This window comes from Mustela lutreola, chromosome 5 (genome assembly GCF_030435805.1).
Source record: "Mustela lutreola isolate mMusLut2 chromosome 5, mMusLut2.pri, whole genome shotgun sequence".
NCBI classification, from domain to species: domain Eukaryota; kingdom Metazoa; phylum Chordata; class Mammalia; order Carnivora; family Mustelidae; genus Mustela; species Mustela lutreola.
Window position 1 is genome coordinate 77256259 of NC_081294.1, and position 19558 is coordinate 77275816.

The 19558-nt window shown below is 39.6% G+C and overlaps 1 protein-coding gene across 6 annotated transcripts in view; it reads left to right on the top strand.

The window, feature by feature from the left end:
- Window positions 1–8972, top strand: part of MATR3 (matrin 3) — a 30634-nt gene extending 21662 nt beyond the window's left edge. For 5 of the 6 annotated variants that reach the window (XM_059174718.1, XM_059174712.1, XM_059174713.1 and 2 more), the window contains 6 exons: window positions 766–897; window positions 1355–1398; window positions 1495–1870; window positions 4254–4620; window positions 5100–5221; window positions 7599–8972. In XM_059174718.1, coding sequence (XP_059030701.1) covers window positions 766–897; window positions 1355–1398; window positions 1495–1870; window positions 4254–4620; window positions 5100–5221; window positions 7599–7649 — 1092 coding nt within the window. In that variant the 3' untranslated portion in view covers window positions 7650–8972. The remainder of the gene's footprint in view (window positions 1–765; window positions 898–1354; window positions 1399–1494; window positions 1871–4253; window positions 4621–5099; window positions 5222–7598) is intronic. The other variant, XM_059174716.1, reaches the window with a different exon arrangement.
- The last annotated feature ends 10586 nt before the right edge of the window (window positions 8973–19558 follow it).

The following is a 19558-nucleotide window of genomic DNA, read 5'->3' on the forward strand; positions in this document are numbered from 1 at the left end:
GGGGATCCCAGGACCCTGAGATCATGACCTGAGCCAAAGGCAGAGGCTTAACCCACTGAGCCACCCAAGTGGTCCCCTAAATAACTTTTTTAAAAAATTTTAAGATAGGGACGCCTGGGTGGCTCAGTTGGTTAAGCAGCTGCCTTCGGCTCAGGTCATGATCCCAGCGTCCTGGGATCGAGTCCCACATCGGGCTCCTTGCTCAGCAGGGAGCCTGCTTCTCCCTCTGCCTCTGCTGCCATTCCATCTGCCTGTGCTCACTCTCTCCCTCTCTCTCTCTGACAAATAAATAAAATCTTTTTAAAAAAATTTTTTTTAAGATAATTAGTACTCTAAGGTTTATTTCTGTATCTTCACTTTTAATAAAGGGAGAATAATTATCTTATAAACTTTAATTTTTCTTTGCTTAATAAATGGTGATTTTTTTTTTTTTTTTAAGTCATAGTGGATTCTCAGTGTATAAAACAGTAAATACTGAGAAGCTATAAAGTGGAAAAGTAAACATGGTAACACTTTGCTTCCAAGTGTGCATCTAGAAAAATCTCCCTGTGTGTAGGTGTACTGTTTCTTTCTTGCCCCATTGGTATTACATTACAGTGTTGCTTTCCACTTTATATGTGATTCCATTGAGTAAACTGTAAAAAAAAAAAAATTTTAACTTCCTGAGTTGATGGGCTATTTGGAGGTTTTGGGACTGTACCATTGATCTCTCTTATAAGCTGATTGCTTCCTTTTTTTTTTTCCCTTTTCCTTTTTTTGTTTAAGGCCTTTATTGAGATGGAGACCAGAGAAGATGCAATGGCAATGGTCGACCACTGTTTGAAAAAGGCGCTTTGGTTTCAGGGGAGATGTGTGAAAGTTGACTTGTCTGAAAAATATAAAAAATTGGTACTGAGGGTATGTAGTACTGAATTTGTCATCCTTATGAAGCTTGTTTCACATATTTAAAGCACAGCATGCTTATAAACATTTTTATTTGCTAAGAATACAGGATTTGGTTATTTAAAGATAACATTGTTTTTTCCCTTGGTGTTCTTCAGTAGAAGTTTGTTGTTTTTTTAATGGTGTTATGGTAAAAATGCCTTCATTGGTTTTATCTATTTAAGATTTATTTGAACTTGAGTTCTACCAAAATATTTATTTTCCACTGCTCTATGCTCTGTCAAAATGTTGATTGTAATGAATTGCTTACTTGGGGCAGCTTACATTCTTAGGTATGGTCACTGGGATTGAATAAGCGTAGCTGATGATATGAAGGATGTTCCTTAACTGTTAGTTAATTGGGTAATTATATAATCTGCAATGAATGTATTTTAATACATTTATTTAACTGATAAAAAATTTTATCTTTTAGATTCCCAACAGAGGCATTGACTTACTGAAAAAAGATAAATCTCGGTAATTTCATTTTATGTGTGTATATACACTGGTATATTAAACTTCTGTTTTCCAACTCAGGAGAATTAATTGAGGGGGGTATCCTTTTGATTTCAGGAAAAGATCTTATTCTCCAGATGGCAAAGAATCTCCAAGCGATAAGAAATCCAAGATTGATGGTTCCCAGAAGACTGAAAGTACAACTGAAGGTAAAGAACAAGAAGAGAAATCAGGTGAAGATGGTGAAAAAGATACAAAGGATGACCAAGCCGAGCAAGAGCCTAACATGCTTCTTGAATCTGAAGATGAGCTACTCGTGGATGAAGAAGAAGCAGCAGCACTACTAGAAAGTGGCAGTTCGGTGGGAGATGAGACAGATCTTGCTAATTTAGGTGATGTCGCTTCTGATGGGAAAAAGGAACCTTCGGACAAAGCTGTGAAAAAAGATGGAAATGCCAGTGCTTCAGCAGCTGCAAAGAAAAAGCTGAAAAAGGTAAAGGAAGATTGTATGTTGACCTGTGTTGACAGAAAACTAGATCAGATAAATGTTTCTTATTATTTACATTAGCAGCATCAGCTTAAAGGGAATTAGTCACTTACATTAGAAAAAATCAGGTATGAACCATTTATAGAATAAATATTTAAAAGTAAACTCTGGAATAAATAGGTTAAGTAAGACTTTTTATAGTAGTTGTTAAAAAGTGTCAACTAACAGAAGGAAGTTTTTAGTCAGGTAGGAGGAAGTCCTAAATCTACATATGTTTGTGTATTGTAGCATGTAAGTACTGGTAAGCAGCCTTTTAGTACAGCTTATTTTTTAAAAGATGGGACAGGAGTTTATAATAAGTTAATTGGCCCAAGATAGTAAAACATTTGCCATTCATTTAAAAACTGTTAAACTTGGGGCATCTGGCTGGCTTAGTGGAGCATGCAACTCTTGATCTTGGGGTTGTGGGTTCAGGCCCCAGGTTGGGCATAGAGATTACTTAAAAATAAGATCTTATTTTGTTAAGCTTGAAGAATTCTCGTATTTGAGAAACATAAGCTTGATCAGATAATACAGTAACTTTCAAGACATTTTGCTTAGAACACACGTCACTGATAAGCATATAAGGTGAATACAAATATAAAAATATATACAAAACATAAAGAATAGTAAAACAAAAGACCATGATCTACTGATTATCTGCATTAAGGATTAGAGCACTAAAATGCCTTTGAAGCCTCTTATATTAAATGGTTCTTTCAGTGAGGTCCTTTCCTGGTCCATTGGTTCCTTGTAAGCAACATTAAGCCATTGGAAGGCAGATTTTGTTGGTTTGGTCACATAACATTGTTTTGCTTTTTTTTGTTGTTGCGTTTTTTAAAGATTTTATTTATTTGAAAGAGAGCAAGCCAGCAGGAGCAGGGGAGAGGGGCAGAATGAGAGGGTGAATCTTCCTGCTTCCTGATGACCAGGAAGCCTGACACAGGATTGGACCTGAGGACCCTGGGATTGTGGCCTTTGGTGACCCGAGCAAAAAGCCGACATTTAAGCTACTGAGTCACTCAGGTGCCTAGTCACATAACTTAGTTTCTGGCTGAAGTGGATGATTGTTGAGTAATATGTTTGCACTCTATTTTTTTTTTTTTTTTTTTTTAATTTGACAGAGATCACAAGTAGGCAGAGCAGTAGGCAGAGAGAGAGGGGAAGCAGGCTCCCAATGAGCAGAGAGCCCAGTGTGGGGCTTAATCCCAGGACCTGAGCGGGAGGACTTAACCAACTGAGCCATGCAGGTGCCCCAGAACGTTATGTTTGCACTCTTAAGAGCTGATACTTATTACATGCTATAAATTTTTCTCAGCTCTTTGTGTATGCTAATAAACTTAATCCTCAGAGTAACTATAAGCAGCAGATAAAATACCTTTATTAACCTGGTTTTTGAATGAGAAAATTTAGGCATAGAGAAGTTCAATAAATTGTCCTTGGTCATACTGCTTGTAAGTGGCAGCCAGAATTTAAACATAGGCAGTCATGCTCCAGAGCTTGATTTTTTTTTTTCCTTTTTTTTCCTTTTTTTTTTTTTAATTTTATTTATTTATTTGACAGAGAGAGATCACAAGTAGATGGAGAGGCAGGCAGAGAGAGAGGGGGGGGGAAGCAGACTCCCTGCCGAGCAGAGAGCCCGATGTGGGACTCGATCCCAGGACCCTGAGATCATGACCTGAGCCGAAAGCAGCGGCTTAACCCACTGAGCCACCCAGGCGCCCCTTTTTTTCCTTTTTTAACCACTTTCAAGACTTAGTGTCCTCTAAATAACAGTTGTATCCTAAGATACTGTCTTCCAAAGGATAACATTGAACTACTTTTATCAAAGCACATTTTGATATAGTCCCTTGCAGCCTAATAGTTTTAAGAAGTATAGAATATAATGTCCTTACCTCATTTATTTTCTGCTCTTCATGTGAGGCAAGCTTTTAATTATATAGTTTTTTTTTTTAAATATATATATATTTTTAAGATTTTATTTATTCATCAGAGAGAGAGAAGGAGAGAGTGAGCACAGGCAGACAGAATGGCCGGCAGAGGCAGAGGGAGAAGCAGGCTCCCTGCTGAGCAAGGAGCCCGATGTGGGACTCGATCCCAGGACGCTGGGATCATGACCTGAGCCGAAGGCAGCTGCTTAACCAACTGAGCCACCCAGGCGTCCCTAATTATATAGTTTTAAAACAAAGTTGTTTTAGAAAACAACAGTGATTTTGGGGGAGAAAGGAACAAGTCAGTATTTTGAAAGAATGACTAAGGACAAAGACGCTATCCCTTTCCCTTCAAGTAAAGCAAATGGAAGGGATGCTGCAGGATAATTGTTGCAGAGTAAATTTGTCTTTCTTAACAGCGTCGTTTCCCAGGGAGTATGGAAGGTTTTGTCACTCTAGATGAGGTTGGTGATGAGGAAGATTCGGAACTTCAGAAACTTCGTAAATCGGGCATGGCATTTAAATCTGGTGACAAAAATGATGATGGTTTGGTTGAAATTAAGGTGGACAAGATCGAGGAACTTGATCAAGAAAATGAAGCAGCGTTGGAAAATGGAATTAAAAATGAGGAAAATACAGAACCAGGCGCTGAATCTGCTGAGAATGCTGATGATCCCAACAAAGATACAAGTGAAAATGCAGATGGCCAAAGTGATGAAAACAAGGAGGACTATACAATTCCAGATGAGTATAGAATTGGACCATATCAGCCCAATGTTCCTGTTGGTGAGATATAAGGCTTTGTTCTTCCCTTCTCACCCCTTCCAAGTTTATTACTAAATAATTTTTAAATTGGTCTTACATAAACTTTGATACCATTTTAAATTTATTTCTCTGCAGAATGATTTGTAAATCTTAATCGATATATTCTTCTCCACTTAACCAACTCTCCTCATTTTGTGTTATCTTTTGTTACCATTTCACAATATGTTTTTTCTCCGCATAAAGGTTTCTGAGAATTTCACATTGCTTTTTCTTTATCTTTTTTATATTTCTGCCTTTTTTTAAGAGTACAGTTAGGTGGACCTTAAACATCAATTAAGTACAATTAACTAATGATACTATGGTTTTTGTTTTGTTTTAGCTTAGGCTATAATGGACTTCTCACAAATACCTCATTCAAATAATGATGGAAAAAAGATTTGAGAACACGAATTAAAACTTCTGATTTACTAAATTTGTAAGAATGTATGTTTGTGTTCTAGGTATAGACTATGTGATACCTAAAACAGGGTTTTACTGTAAGCTGTGTTCACTCTTTTATACAAATGAAGAAGTTGCAAAGAATACTCATTGCAGCAGCCTTCCTCATTATCAGAAATTAAAGGTAAGACTGAATCTAAAAGAGTAGAGTTCTTTTATAAAAACAAATCGTATAGGAGCGCCTGGGTGGCTTAGTGGGTTAAAGCCTATGCCTTCAGCTCAGACGTGGGATCCAGCCCCTCAGGGCTCTCTGCTCATCAGGGCGCCTGCTTCCCTTCCTCTCTCTCTGCCTGCCTCTCTGCCTACTTGTGATCTCTGTCTGTCAAATAAATAAATAAAATATTTTTTTTTAAATCATATAAAGTTACACAAAGTAAAATGTGTATGGTACCTTCTGTAGACCAATCACAATGCTTTATCCTAGAGATGACACTTTTATTTCTTGGTTGATGGGCCTTGAGCAGTCTAATGAATTCTAGGAACATCTATTGAGCCTTTTTCTATAGTACATTCTAATTAAATTATTGAATAATTTTTTAGCTGTTACAGATTCTTTTATAACTAAAGTTACTTCTTCCCAAGTGAGTATTAGACTGTAATTTCTCTAATTTGGAAGACTCTGGAGGCCTGAATGCCAAGTGGAATAATAAAAGCTTTTTCAACTTTTATGATGTGCCATGTCCCTTCATACTTAATGATTTTTACATTGTTGTTAAATTATTTGATAATAATGATATTCTATAATAAATGGATTAAAAAATAAAACATTAATGAAGCATAACAAATTCCTATTTCGATATTCTGAAATTTGGTATTTTTAGTGATTGCTTTAAGGACTGAGTATTAAAGCAGGTAATAGGGAAAAAACTTTGATGGGGCGCCTGGGTGGCTCAGTGGGTTAAAGCCTCTGCCTTCGGCTCAGGTCATGATCCCAGGGTCCTGGGATCAAGCCCCACATCGGGCTCTCTGCTCTGCGGGGAGCCTGCTTCCTCCTCTCTCTCTCTGCCTGCCTTTCTGCCTACTTGTGATCTCTGTCTATCAAATAAATAAATAAATAAATAAAAACCAAAAAACACCTTTGAAAGGCTTTTAACTCCGTAAGTACGAATAACCTGATTTTTGCACTGCTTGGTAGTAGAGAGCTACTGGAGTATTCCGTTACGATACATGTTCTGTGTGTTGATTTATATGGATAAAGATAGCCTTGATTTTGGAGGGGGGCAAGGGGTGGCCTTGAATTTAGGAAATAATGCCATTTCTTGGCTGTGCACTAGTTTGAAATGAAGGTATTCTTTGCTACCTGTGTCTTACATTTAGCATATGAAAAAAGAATGCTGGTTTAATTGCATTAGTAGCAGAAGTTGTGTATTACATAGAGCATTGTTGAAATAAAAAGTTGTCTCAGTGCCTGATACTTGATAAGTGATATGCTTTCTAATATTTCCTAGCTATTCTAATTTTCATTTGTTTATTGGAGGTGACTTTATAATTCTGTGGTTTGTTGTTTTGTTTTGTTTTAATTTTTTTTTTTAAGATTTTATTTATTTATTAGAGCATGAGAGGGGAGAGGTCAGAGGGAGAAGCAGACTCCCCCACTGGAGTTGAGAGCCTGATGCGGGACTCGATCCTGGGACACCAGGATCATGACCTGAGCTGAAGGCAATTGCTTAACCAACTGAGCCACCCAGGCGCCCTCTGTTATTCTATTTTAAAGAAACTGTCGACTTCACTAAAATTTATTATGCAATATAAAATTTTGCTAATGATAAATGACTTGATACTTTCCTGAGTGTTTTTTCCAATGGCTTTTAACCCTCTCATCAGTTGGAAGTAACTATAGAGTTGAGCAATTCTACCCGGAAGTAAAGAAAAAATGGGTATTTTACATTTGGCAGGGAGGGTTACTTATTAATGTCTTAATATGCCTAAGAACTCTAGAAATTACAGGTGCAATACAGGGGTCACCGCTTTTGTAGATAAGGTGGGGTTTTGGGGGGTTGTGGAATATACCCACAGTCATTCATTTAAGAATTGGTATGGCTGGCTTTATTGCTGTAAAAGAATTGAGTAGTTGAAATAAAGAATAGCCCACAAAGAAAATATTTACCTTACCACCTTTAAGAAAATGTTTCCCCACTTTAATGGAAGGCACACTATTTGAATAAATGCATGTTATTTTAACTACTGTATGTTCTTGGAATAGTGGCAGTTCTTCTGTGCAAGTATGATTTTTGTTTTCTTATCTCTAAGTTAATGTTCACTGTAAATTGGAATAATCTTTTTTCCACATTTTACTATTTTTTCCACGTTTTTATGTACTATAATCTAGTTTAGTTTTGTACACTGACTTAACAAGAATACCAAATCTTTAAAATAACTGATAATGTTACAGTTAAATTACAATGAAATTCAAAAAGTTGGGTAGAGTATTTTATTTTGAAGTTCATCCTTTTAGGTTTTCTTAGGTGACTTAATCCTTGTAAATTTTTTTTTCTTTTCAGAAATTTCTGAATAAATTGGCAGAAGAACGCAGGCAGAAGAAGGAAGCTTAAAATGTGCAAGAAGCTTAACAATTTCAAAGAAAATAATGGTTCTTTGTTTTTAATGTTAACCTTTTTTAAATACAATACTGATAGTTAGAAGAAAACTATTGTACTCTTTTGTTTTAGTGGAAAAATAATAGATGTCTGTTCATGTGTTAAGTGTTAGAGCAAAAATACATACACGGTTAAGTTAATGAAGAATTGTTTTTGTTTTATCAGAATGGTAAAAGACCGAAGTACTTTGTAGAGACTGACTCGTATGTAAGCTACTTAAGACAACTTGCACCACTAAGAAAAAAAGATGTAGAATCATTCAGAGAAATGAAATTTAGTTCCAGGCTTCAAAGAAATGTCAAAACTTTTGATTCCATTCAATAAAGAACAAAACCAATTGTATTTTTATTACTTTCATCTGAAACATTCCACATTTTAATCTGAGCCTTTCATTTGAAGTTTGAAGCTTTTTGGTTGCTTTTTATTTGGAGATCTTCATGATATGAGATTGGCAATTAAAAAGCAGGTGCAGTTTTCTTTTAATGTCATGTTGTTGTTTAGGTAATAAGAAATACTAAGTAATTGGCTTTAGATTTTTGTAATTTTTCCCCCTAAGTTCCTGCTAGATTTCGTATTCTAGTAGTCAATGTATTTTCAGTGAAATGTAAAAAATACTCCCGTTCTCTTTGAGCAGTATTAATTTCTTGAGATCTTATTGCTTGTCACTTGAATCCTGTAGCTGTCATACATCTGGTATAAGCAACATTTGATTTTTGAAGTGTGTAGACCATCTCTTCATATTTCAAAATGTAATTTTACATTTCTGCATTTTAAAACAGTTTGGCCATAATCTAGACGCACGCTTCTAATTCACATACCTGCACATGTGACCTTTGTGAACAGAAATTTGCATGTATAATCTGTGTTTACTTGTAACTTTCTGGTAATATACTGCTTATATCTGTGGATTCAAGTTTCTGAAGTGAATACCAATAAAAAAAAACTTAGGCCATGTTCATTGGTTATACATGTTTGGAATGTTAACCAATATTTTTGTCAGTTGTGGTTTTTATTCACTGTTACACTTCTTTGCATGCTTTAACAAATTATTACATTTTTAATCTAGAGTGTTCTAAAGACTGCTACTAAAGATCTGAGTTTTAAAGTTTTTGGTGCTGGTGGATTTCTTGTTCCTGTTACATAAAAATGGGGCTATTCGTGGTCTTTAAAAACCTTTGAAGGTTAAAATGATAAGAGTGAAGAAATGGCAAAAGCTCATGTTTAAACCTGTCTTAAGTATCAACCAATAAAGTTGGAAATAACGTGGAGTATCAAGAATTAGTTCTACCAGCTTTTCAAAATTTTTTTGGTTTCTTGGTGTAAGGGATTTACCTATTGTCAAAAACAAATTTTTAATGTTAAAAAATAGAAGAACTTAATAAGAATTCTCCTTGGAACTCTTAGGTCTGAATGTGTTTAAGGGATATATCAGAATTTTGTGGTGTATCTCTGAAAGGCAGTTAACTTTTTAATGTGACATGCACAAAAAATCCTCGCCAGTTTATTTCTGCAGTTTAATTTTGGCCTTTACTAATTACCCACTTTTGTTTATTCCAACTGTTAACTAACAGCAAGCAACATGAAGTGTCAAGTATGCATTGGAATCCCTAATTGTTTCCTGTCAATGATAGCATTTTTTCATAGGCCCGACTTTGTTGGCTCTACCAAGCTATAGAAGAAAAAGTTCAATATCTTCATTTAATCACATTTAGAAAGCAAAAATTTTCATAAGTAAGCTATTAGTATTTTCCATATTATGGCAAACTTTTTTTCATAGGAATGTTTTCACGTAAACCTAGTATAAAGTTGAACATTTTTACCACTATCATTTTAGCCTTTAGTTTAATCTTAGGTTGATCCTCTGTGAGGAAACCTTTAAAAACACCTTGAGTATGTATTATTTTTTTAAACCTATTGCTGGTATATTTGAGATTTGAGTGTGACTCCAAAAAAAGCTTGAGTTGATTATACTGTAAAGGGTTAATTTGAAAATTTACTGATGAGGAATGTGAATTTCTGGTCACAGTGCACTAACTTCTGTAGAGTCTAAATACAATTTTGAGGAAATTTTTAAGGTTATATCTGTTCTCTGATTTCCTTTTAAGGGGATAGCTTTCCTCCCCCAGTGATATGGAACACAAAATACACCCTGTTAAGTGTTAATGGCAGGTATTAAGAGTTATAGGGGGGAAAATCCATTATTTTTTGTCTAGCTTTATTCACAGTGGGTTTTCAGTAATATTACCCTGAGTAATATTGTAACAAAAACAGGCTGGTGGTGGAGGCACCTGGGTGGTGCAGTAAATTAAGCATCTGGCTCTTGGTTTAGGCTCTGGTGTGATCAAAGGGCCGTGAGCATTTGCGTTGCACTTATCGTGGAGTATGGTTGGGATTCACTCTCCTTCTCCCCCTACTCTCAAACTCTCTCAAATAATCTTATAAAAAGGCCAATGTAGTGGAAATCTGCAGGTACACTGTAGTAGAACAATTTTATTTTTTTTAAGATTTTATTTGACAGAGAAAAATCACAAGTAGATGGAGAGGCAGGCAGAGAGAGAGGGAAGCAGGCTCCCTGCCAAGCGGAGAGCCTGATGCGGGACTCGATCCCAGGACCCTGAGACCATGACCTGAGCCGAAGGCAGCGGCTTAACCCACTGAGCCACCCAGGCGCCCCAGTAGAACAATTTTTTAAAAACCAGAACATTCATGATTCATGGGGTGCCTGGCTGGCTCAGTCAGTGTGAAACATAAACCAAATCTTGGGATTGTGACTTTGAGACCCAAGTTGAATGTATAATCTTAAAAATAATTTATGAGAGATCAAGAGAGGGAACACAAAGCACAGGGGAGCTGGAGAGGGAGAAGCAGGCTCAGGGAGCCCGATACGGGGCTCGATCCCAGACTCTGGGATCATGACCTGAGCTGAAGGCAGATGCTTAATGACTGAGTCACCCAGGTGCCCCTAAAAAATAAAATCTTTTTTAAAAAATAGTTTTTTAATAGTGTTTTAAAATAGTGTTTTAAAATAGTTTTAAAATAGTTTAAAAATAGTGTTTGATCCAGTGTGTGTAGGTTATTTAAGATAATTTGCATTATGGCTAGAAGCAGCTCTATATGCTCTTATTGGTCTCCATTATAGAAGATGGTTTAGTATAGTTGAAAGCTCAAGTATTGGGTGGTAATGTGTTTAGGATTGGGTATTCCCTGGCAGCTCTGAGCTGTTGGTTGATCTACTGTTTAAGATGCGCTTTCCGGGGGCGCCTGGGTGGCTCAGTGGGTTAAGCCTCTGCCTTCAGCTCAGGTCATGATCCCAGGGTCCTGGGATCGAGCCCCACATCAGGCTCTCTGCTCAGCGGGGAGCCTGCTTCCTCCTCTCTCTCTCTGCCTGCCTCTCTGCCTACTTGTGATCTCTCTCTGTCAAATAAATGGATAAAATCTTTAAAAAAAAAAAAAAAGAATATCTTATAAAATGCGCTTTCGGGGCACCTGGGTGGCTCAGTGGGTTAAAGCCTCTGCCTTTGGCTCAGGTCGTGATCCCAGGGTTCTGGGATGGAGCCCCGCATCCGGCTCTCTGCTCAGCAGGGAGCCTGCTTCCCTTCCTGCTCTGTGTTCCTCTCTGTCTACTTGTGATCTCTATCAAATAAAATTTTAAAGTCTTAAAATGCCCTTTCCAGGGCTCCTGGTTGGCTTTTAAGAGACAGAGCCCAAACTGGTGGGGGAAGGGCAGGCACAGGGAGAGACCGAAGCAGGATTAGATCTGATGTAAGGCTCAGTCTCAAAATCCTGTGATCTTGACTGGAGCCAACATCAAGAGGTGGACATTTAACCCGATGAAGCCTCCTGGGCACCCCCAGAATAAGATCTCTTAAAATACAGAATACCAGGACGCCTGGGTGGCTCAGTTGGTTAAGCAGCTGCCTTCGGCTCAGGTCATGATCCCAGCATCCTGGGATCGAGTCCCACATCAGGCTCCTTGCTCCGCAGGGAGCCTGCTTCTCCCTCTCCCTCGGACTCTGCCTTCCACTCTGTCTGCCTGTGCTCGCTCTCGCTCTCTCTCTGACAAATAAATAAATAAAATCTTTAAAAAAAAAAAATACGAATACCCAGGGTCGTGGGATTGAGCCCCAAATCAGGTTCCCTGCCTCTGCCCGTCTCCAGTTCATGGGCTCTTTTTCCTTCACTCTTATTCTCTCAAATCTTAAAAAATTATGATAGCCTGAGATACGGTTCAAAGACTCATGCTTTTAAAAAATATGCTTTAACTTTGATGCAAGTCGGTTAGGGTTAAGGCCAAGATTCTTAGGGTCAGCAATAGTATACAAACCAAGTTATTGAATTGTTTTTCTTTAGTGGTTCTCAAATGTTAGCATGCATCAGAATTACCCGAAGGCTTTGTTAGAATATGGATGGGGTCCACTAGAATTTCTGCTTTGCTGGGTTTTGGGTGGGTCTTGATAATTTGCAGTTTTTAAAGATCTTATTTATTTGACAGAGATCACAAGTAGGCAGAGAGGGAAGCAGGCTCGCCGCTGAGCAGAGAGCCCAATGTGGGGCTCCATCCCAGGACCCTGGGATGAGGACCTGAGCGAAAGACAGGCTTAACCCTCTGAGCTCCCCAGGTGCCCCAATAATTTGCATTTTTAACATGTCACCAGGTGATGATGGTATCAATTCTAGAAGCCACACTTTTTAGAATGACAGTTTTACTTGTAGCTAAAGAAGTATTTTGGCTAGAGGTTGTAATCATGCCTACTTCAGGTACTCTTGCCTCCCCCCGCCCCCCCCCCCCCACTACTGCTATGGCTACTGTTCCAAACCTTGAACTAGGGGAAATGCTAGAAAATAATCACCATTTGAAGCTTGTGCAAAGCATTAAAAAAAGCGGGGGGGGGGGTGCGCAGAGTAATTCAGTTGAGTGTCTGACTCTTGGTTTTCAGCTCATGTCATGATCTCATGGTCCTAGGAGAGTTCCCCCCTCACATTCCCACTCGTGCTCTTTATAAAATAAAAACATTTTTTAAAACCACCAATGGAAGATACCCCATTTCAGAGCTGTAGGTATTGCTTTTCCAGGTGTGCCTTTTCTCTTTTGCTCAGAACACTAAAGTCTTGTAATTTTCTGGGAACTGGGCACAATCAGACATTTAAGGAAAGTTACTGGGGCGGAAACATGAAGTCTCAGGAATTCACTATTTTGCCTAGTTAAATGTTTACTTTCTTTTCCCACTGTATCACTTAATAACAGAGGAACTAATGAAACAGCTTGGTTATAATTGAAGTTTCAAGTGAATGGGAAAATGGAAATGGCTACCTCATCACTCAAGTACATCTAACTTGGTAAACTATAGTTGGTACTGAGTGGAGCTCAACTAAAGTACTAGTTAATTAGGTAAAAGATAAAACTTAAATTACAGAGATTAGGCAAAGTACAGATGAGGACTATTGGAAGGTAATATACAGTTAATTTTTATGACCGTGTTCAGATTTTTTTTTTAAGATTTTATTTATTTACCAGAGTTCACAAGTAGGCAGGCAGACAGAGAGAGAGGAAGAAGCAGGCTCCTTGTGGAGCAGAGAGCCTGATGTGGGGCTCGATCCCAGGATCCTGGGATCATGACCTGAGCCGGAGGCAGAGGCTTTAACCCGCTGAGCCACCCAGGTGCCCCTTATGTTGAGATTTTTAGCCTTGGCTCTTTTGTGAACTTAAAGCTCTAGATTAAAAAGGTTTATAATTGCCAATTTAAGAACTCTGTGAAGATGTACAATAGGAAATATGAAAACAAAGGGAAAAGCAATCTATATTGGATTTAGTAGACCAAAAAATGTACATTTTTGCCCCCCCATAACATATGTAAACTTGGAGTGAATGGCATTGAGTACTAATTTAATGACCTCTGATCCATGATGTTCTTGTGCTTCATGCATGGTAGCATTGATGAAGAATGTTTTGTGTATTTAACCAAAAGAATTCCAGAAACAACCAGCCATCTAAAGACATGTAAATGGGATATGCCGAGAATATCAGGGATGTCCCACCTTTGATTAGTACAGTACCCAAGTTTAAATCATAAAGCAAGACTAATTCTTAGGTGCTCAACTCTGCCAAGGTTAACTCAGAAGTGGTTTCTTGTTGGCTATTTGACTCTTGAGATTTAAATGACCTTTTTCTGCCCCTTCACTTTTAAGAGGTCCCTGGGTGGCTGGGTCAGTAGAGCATGCATCTCTTAATAGTGGGGTTCTTCCTAAGTTGGAGCTTCACGTTGAGTGTAGAGATTATTTCAAAATCTTAGAAGTTGGCTGTGAACATCAAAAGGCATCAGCAGGGGCACCTGGGTGGCTCAGTGGGTTAAGCCGCTGCCTTCGGCTCAGGTCATGATCTCAAGGTCCTGGGATCGAGTCCCGCATCGGGCTCTCTGCTCAGCGGGGAGCCTGCTTCCTCCTCTCTCTCTCTCTGCCTGCCTCTCTGCCTACTTGTGATCTCTCTGTCAAATAAATAAATAAAATCTTTAAAAAAAAAATAAAAGGCATCAGCAATCGGATTCTGGCTGTTTTCTTGCCAATCACAAGTCTATATAGAGTTCCTTTTTCTTACTACTCCACTGTGTGAGTTCTATAGTTTTTGTGGTGTCATGAGGGCCTGTGGGGGAAGGTGTGGCAGTTTATTATTAGTGTGATGGTGACGCTGTAGTGGTACCTCCTTTCATGTTCCAGATTGTGGCTGCTACTCACAAGCATCAGGGGTTGACTTTTTTTTTTCTTTTTTTTTTTTACATTTTATTTGAGAGACAACAAGAGCACAAGCAGGGGAGGGGCAAAGGGAGAGGAGGGGGAGAGGCAGACTCCCCACTGAGCTCAGGGGCTCCCAGGACTGTGAGATCATGACCTGAGTCAAAGTCAGACTCAACCGAATGAACCACCCAGGTGCCCACTGGCACATCTCAGCTTGGCCCAACCTGGAGGAATTCCCTATGCCCTTCCAGTATTCTGCAATGTGTAGGCACACATCACCCTTTTGCAAAAACCTTTACCTACGTCTACACACATCTACACCTTAGTCTCTAAATCCTGTTCATCCTGCCTACTCAGCTTATACAAATTTGATCCTCCTTTTAACTTAGGATGGTTGGTTGTTTCTGGAATTCTTTTGGTTAAATACACGTAACACTTCACCATCTTAACCATTTAAAAAAAAATTTTTTTTTAAAGATTTTATTTATTTATTTGACAGAGAGAGATCACAAGTAGGCAGAGAGAGAGAGGAGGAAGCAGGCTCCCTGCTGAGCAGAGAGCCCGATGCGGGACCCGATCCCAGGACCCTGAGATCATGACCTGAGCCAAAGGCAACGGCTTAACCCACTGAGCCACCCAGGCGCCCTAAAAATATTTTTTTAATTTATTTGACAGAGATCACAAGCAGGCAGAGAGGTGGGGGAGGGGAGCGGGGGGGGGAGCGGGCTCCCCATCACGGAGAGAGCCTGATGCTGAGCTTGATTCCAGGACGCGAGCTGAAGGATCATGACCCGAGCTGAAGGCAGAGGCTTTAACCCACTGAGCCACCCAGGTGTCCCCATCTTAACCATTCTTAAGCACACAGTTCAGTGGTATTGCATTCACATTGTTCTGCAACCATTATCCATCCCCATAACTCTTCATCTTATAAAACTGAAACTACCTGTTAAGCAATAACTCTCCACCCACTCCTTCTCCTGGCCCCTCAAAACCATCATTACAATTTGTTTTTATGATTTTGTCTATCTCAGAAGTGGAATCCTACAGTATCTTTGTCACTTAATGTACACAAGTTTCATAGATGATATAGCATATTGCAGAATTTCCTCCTTAGACGCTAATACTTCATTGTATATATATCCCATATTTTGCTTATTCATTCATCTATTGCTAGACATGGATTGCTTCCACATTTTACCTGTTAGTAATGCTTGCTATGAACATGGATGGACAAATACGTATTTCAGATCCTGCTTTCAGATCTTTTGGACATATACCCTGAAGTTGTATTGCTGGATCATATGATAATGTTATTTTAAAAATTTTGAGGAACCTCCATACTGTTTTCCACAGCAGCTATACCATATTACACTTCCACCAACTGTAGGAAGTTTCCAGTTTCTCTACATTCTCACCGAAACTTTTTAACTTTTCCTTACTTGATAGTAGCTATCCTAATGGGTGTGAAGTGGTATCAACTTTTCTAGAAAAAGATCATGCCAATTACTGCCTTGTGTATCAGTGTTCAGGACCATGCTGGCACATGGCAGACATTCAAAATTTGTTGCATGATGCTTTTGTTTGTTTGTTTCTAAAGATTTTATTTATTTATTTGACAGAGATCACAAGTATGCAGAGAGGCAGGCACAGAGAAAGGAGGAAGCAGGCTCCTCGCCAAGCAGAGAGCCCGATGTGGGGCTTAATCCCTGGACACTGAAATCATGACCTGAGCTGAAGGCAGAGGCTTAACCCACTGAGCCACCCAGGCGCCCCATGCATGATGCTTTTGTATCCTCACCTGAATTGTAAATATTCAGAGCAGGAACCACTGCTTACCCCTACAGTACTAGGTCCTTACTAAATATGAAGTAATGCTGGGGTACATACTCTTCCCAGCTTCCACATGATACAAATGAGCATAGGGACAAGACCATTACCCAAACTGCTATAGAAGTATATAAGGTAGTTTTATTTGAGGTATGATTTTTTTCTTCCTGTTTATAACTGCAATTGAGAATTTAGACTACTAAAAAATATGCAAAAGCCTGGGTGGCTCAGTGGGTTAAGCTTCTGCCTTTGGCTCAGGTCATGATCTCAGGGTCCTGGGATCGGGCCCCACATGGGGCTCTCTGCTCATCAGGGAGCCTGCTTCCTCCTCTCTCTCTGCCTGCCTCTCTGCCTACTTGTGATCTGTCAAATAAGATCTTAAAAAAAAAAAAATCTTTCAAAATCTGAGATAAAGGGGCGCCTGGGTGGCTCTGTGGGTTAAGCCTCTGCCTTCAGCTCAGGTCATGATCTCAGGGTCCTGGGATTGAGCCCCCCATCAGGCTCTTTGCTCAGCAGGGAGCCTGCTTCCTCCTGTCTCTCTCTGCCTGCCTCTCTGCCTACTTGTGATCTCTGTCAAATAAATAAAATCTTTTTTAAAAAATCTGAGATACTGTTTACTCTGTTTTGAAATGTAGCCTGCTATTATAAATAATGGATTCAATCATATTTGCATTTATTTTTACATAATTTTAGAAGATTATATGTGCTATTTTGTAGCTTTTTTTTTTTTTTTTTTTTTAGATTTTTTTGAGAGAGAGAGAGTGAGGGGAGGGTCAGAGGGAGAGAATGCAAACTCTGCTGAGCATGCAGCCTGATGTGGGGCTGTGTCGCAATCCAAAATGGATTTCACAACCCATGAGATCATGATCCCAGCAAAAACCAAGAGTTGGATGCTCAACTGACTGAGCCACCCAGGTGTCCCCTGCAGCTTAGGGAAAAAAACAAAAACCTATCAAGGGATATACATTTTTTATTTTTCTTTTTTTTTAAGATTTTATTTATTTATTTGACAGAGATCACAAGTAGACAGAGAGGGAAACAGATTGAGAGAGGGGGAAGCAGGCTCCATGCTGAGCAGAGAGCCCAATGAGGGACTCGATCCCAGGACACTGAAATCATGACCTGAGCCGAAGGCAGCGGTCTAACCCACTGAACCACCCAGGCACCCTACATTTTTTCAAAAAGATTTTTTATTTACTTATTTGACAGAGATCACAAGTAGGCAGAGAGGCAGGCAGAGAGAGAGGAAGGCAAGCAGGCTCCCTGCTGAGCAGAGAGCCTGATGTAGGGCTCCATCCCAGGACCCTGGGATCGGGACCTGAGCTGAAGGCAGAGGCTTTAACCCAGTGAGCCACCCAGGCGCCCAGGATATACATTTTTTTTTTTTTTTAAGATTTTATTTATTTGAGAGCGCATGAACTGAGGAGGAAGAGAAGAAGAAAAAGCAGACTCCCCAGTGAGGAGGGAGCCCCATGTGGGACTGGATCCTAAGGACCCTGGAATCATGGCCTGAGCCACCCAGGCAACCGGGATATATATGTATCTTTTAAATAACTAATGTTTTATTTTGTTACACCATAATTAATCTGACCAATTCTGTATTGATAGGCTATTTGTTGTTTTTTTTTAATTTTTATTTATTTATTTGACAGCGATCACAAGCAGGCAGAGAGACAGACAGGAGGAAGCAGGCTCCCCGCCAAGCAGAGAGCCCAATGCGGGACTCGATTCCAGGACCCTGAGATCACGACCGAGCCAAAGGCAGAGGCTTAATCCACTGAGCCACCCAGGTGTCCCAGCTATTTGTTTCTATGAAAGCCTTACACGTCCCTACATCAAATTCCTATACATGGAGTGTTGGGAGTCAGAAGATCTGCCCATTTTATATTTTGATAAAAAGTCTGCAGGAATGGGGTACCTGGCTGGCTCAGTTGGTAGAGCATGGGACTCCTAATCTTAGGGTCCCGAGTTCAAGGCCCACATTGGGCAAGGATCCTACTTAAAAGATTAAAAAGTCTGCAAGAGGGACGCCTGGGTGGCTCAGTTGGTTAAGCAGCTGCCTTCGGCTCAGGTCATGATCCCAGCGTCCTGGGATCGAGTCCCACATCGGGCTCCTTGCTTGGCAGGGAGCCTGCTTCTCCCTCTGCCTCTGCCTGCCATTCTGTCTGCCTGTGCTCGCTCTCTCTCCCTCTCTCTCTGACAAATAAATAAATTAAAAAAAAAATTTAAAAAAAATAAAATAAAAAATAAAAAGTCTGCAAGAAGTTGGTAGTTTAGACTGGGAGCTTATTCACAACCATCCTGGGCCTTCAATACTATCCTCTCTCTTCTGATTCCTACTTCAACTTCCATCTCAAGTTAGGATTCATTTTGCTCACTGAACCAAACAAGGATTTTTGGAGTGTCTTTAAACTGGATCTCTAATGGTCCTATTGAAGTGTTTGTCCTCTGCTCTAACGGCACTTTCCGTTCACAGACCATCACCACCACCACTGTTCATATATAGCATGAACATTATGAACTCCATTTTGCAAATGAGCAGAGGGTTCTTGGAAGGAAGGATAGCCAGAGGATACCAAGGAAGTACTCTGGGGCCCATCAAGCTTTCTCAACCACAATGGTGAACTCTGTGAGCTGGGAATGGCATTTGAACTATATACCGATTTTTTTCCTTTAAGTTCTGTCCCTAAGGTGGAGCTTGAACTCACAACCCCAAGACCAGGAGTTTCATGTTCTACCAGTTGAGCCCGTCAGGCATCATAGAAATTGGGATCTTAACCCCTTTGAGAAAACAGTGCAAGCCTTTGAATAGTTCAGATGAAAACAAACCAAGGGGGCTCCTGGGTTGCTCAGTTAAGTGTCTGTCTGCCTTTGGCTCAGATCATGATCCCAAGGTCCTGGGCTCGAGCCCCACATTTGGCTTTCTGCTCAGCAGGGAGTCTGCTTCTCCCTCTGCCCCTGCTCCTGCTCTCTCTCACATACTCTAACAAATAAATAAAATCTTTTAAAAAAATACAAAAACAAAAAAACAGGAATGGGGCGTCTGGGTGGCTCTGTCAGTTGGGCATCTGACTCTTGGTTTTAGCTCAGGTCCTGTCTCATGGGTCATGGGATCAACTCTGAGTTGGGCTCCACACTCAGTAGAGAATCTGGTTGAAGATTCTCTTCCTCTGCCCTTACCCCGCACATGTGCATGCTCTCTAATAAGTCTCAAAAACAAACACCAGAATTTATCAAAGATTTTTTCAATGTAATCAAGTAGTTTCCTAAGTCACAAATTCTACTCTTTTCATGATTAGTTTCTGGGT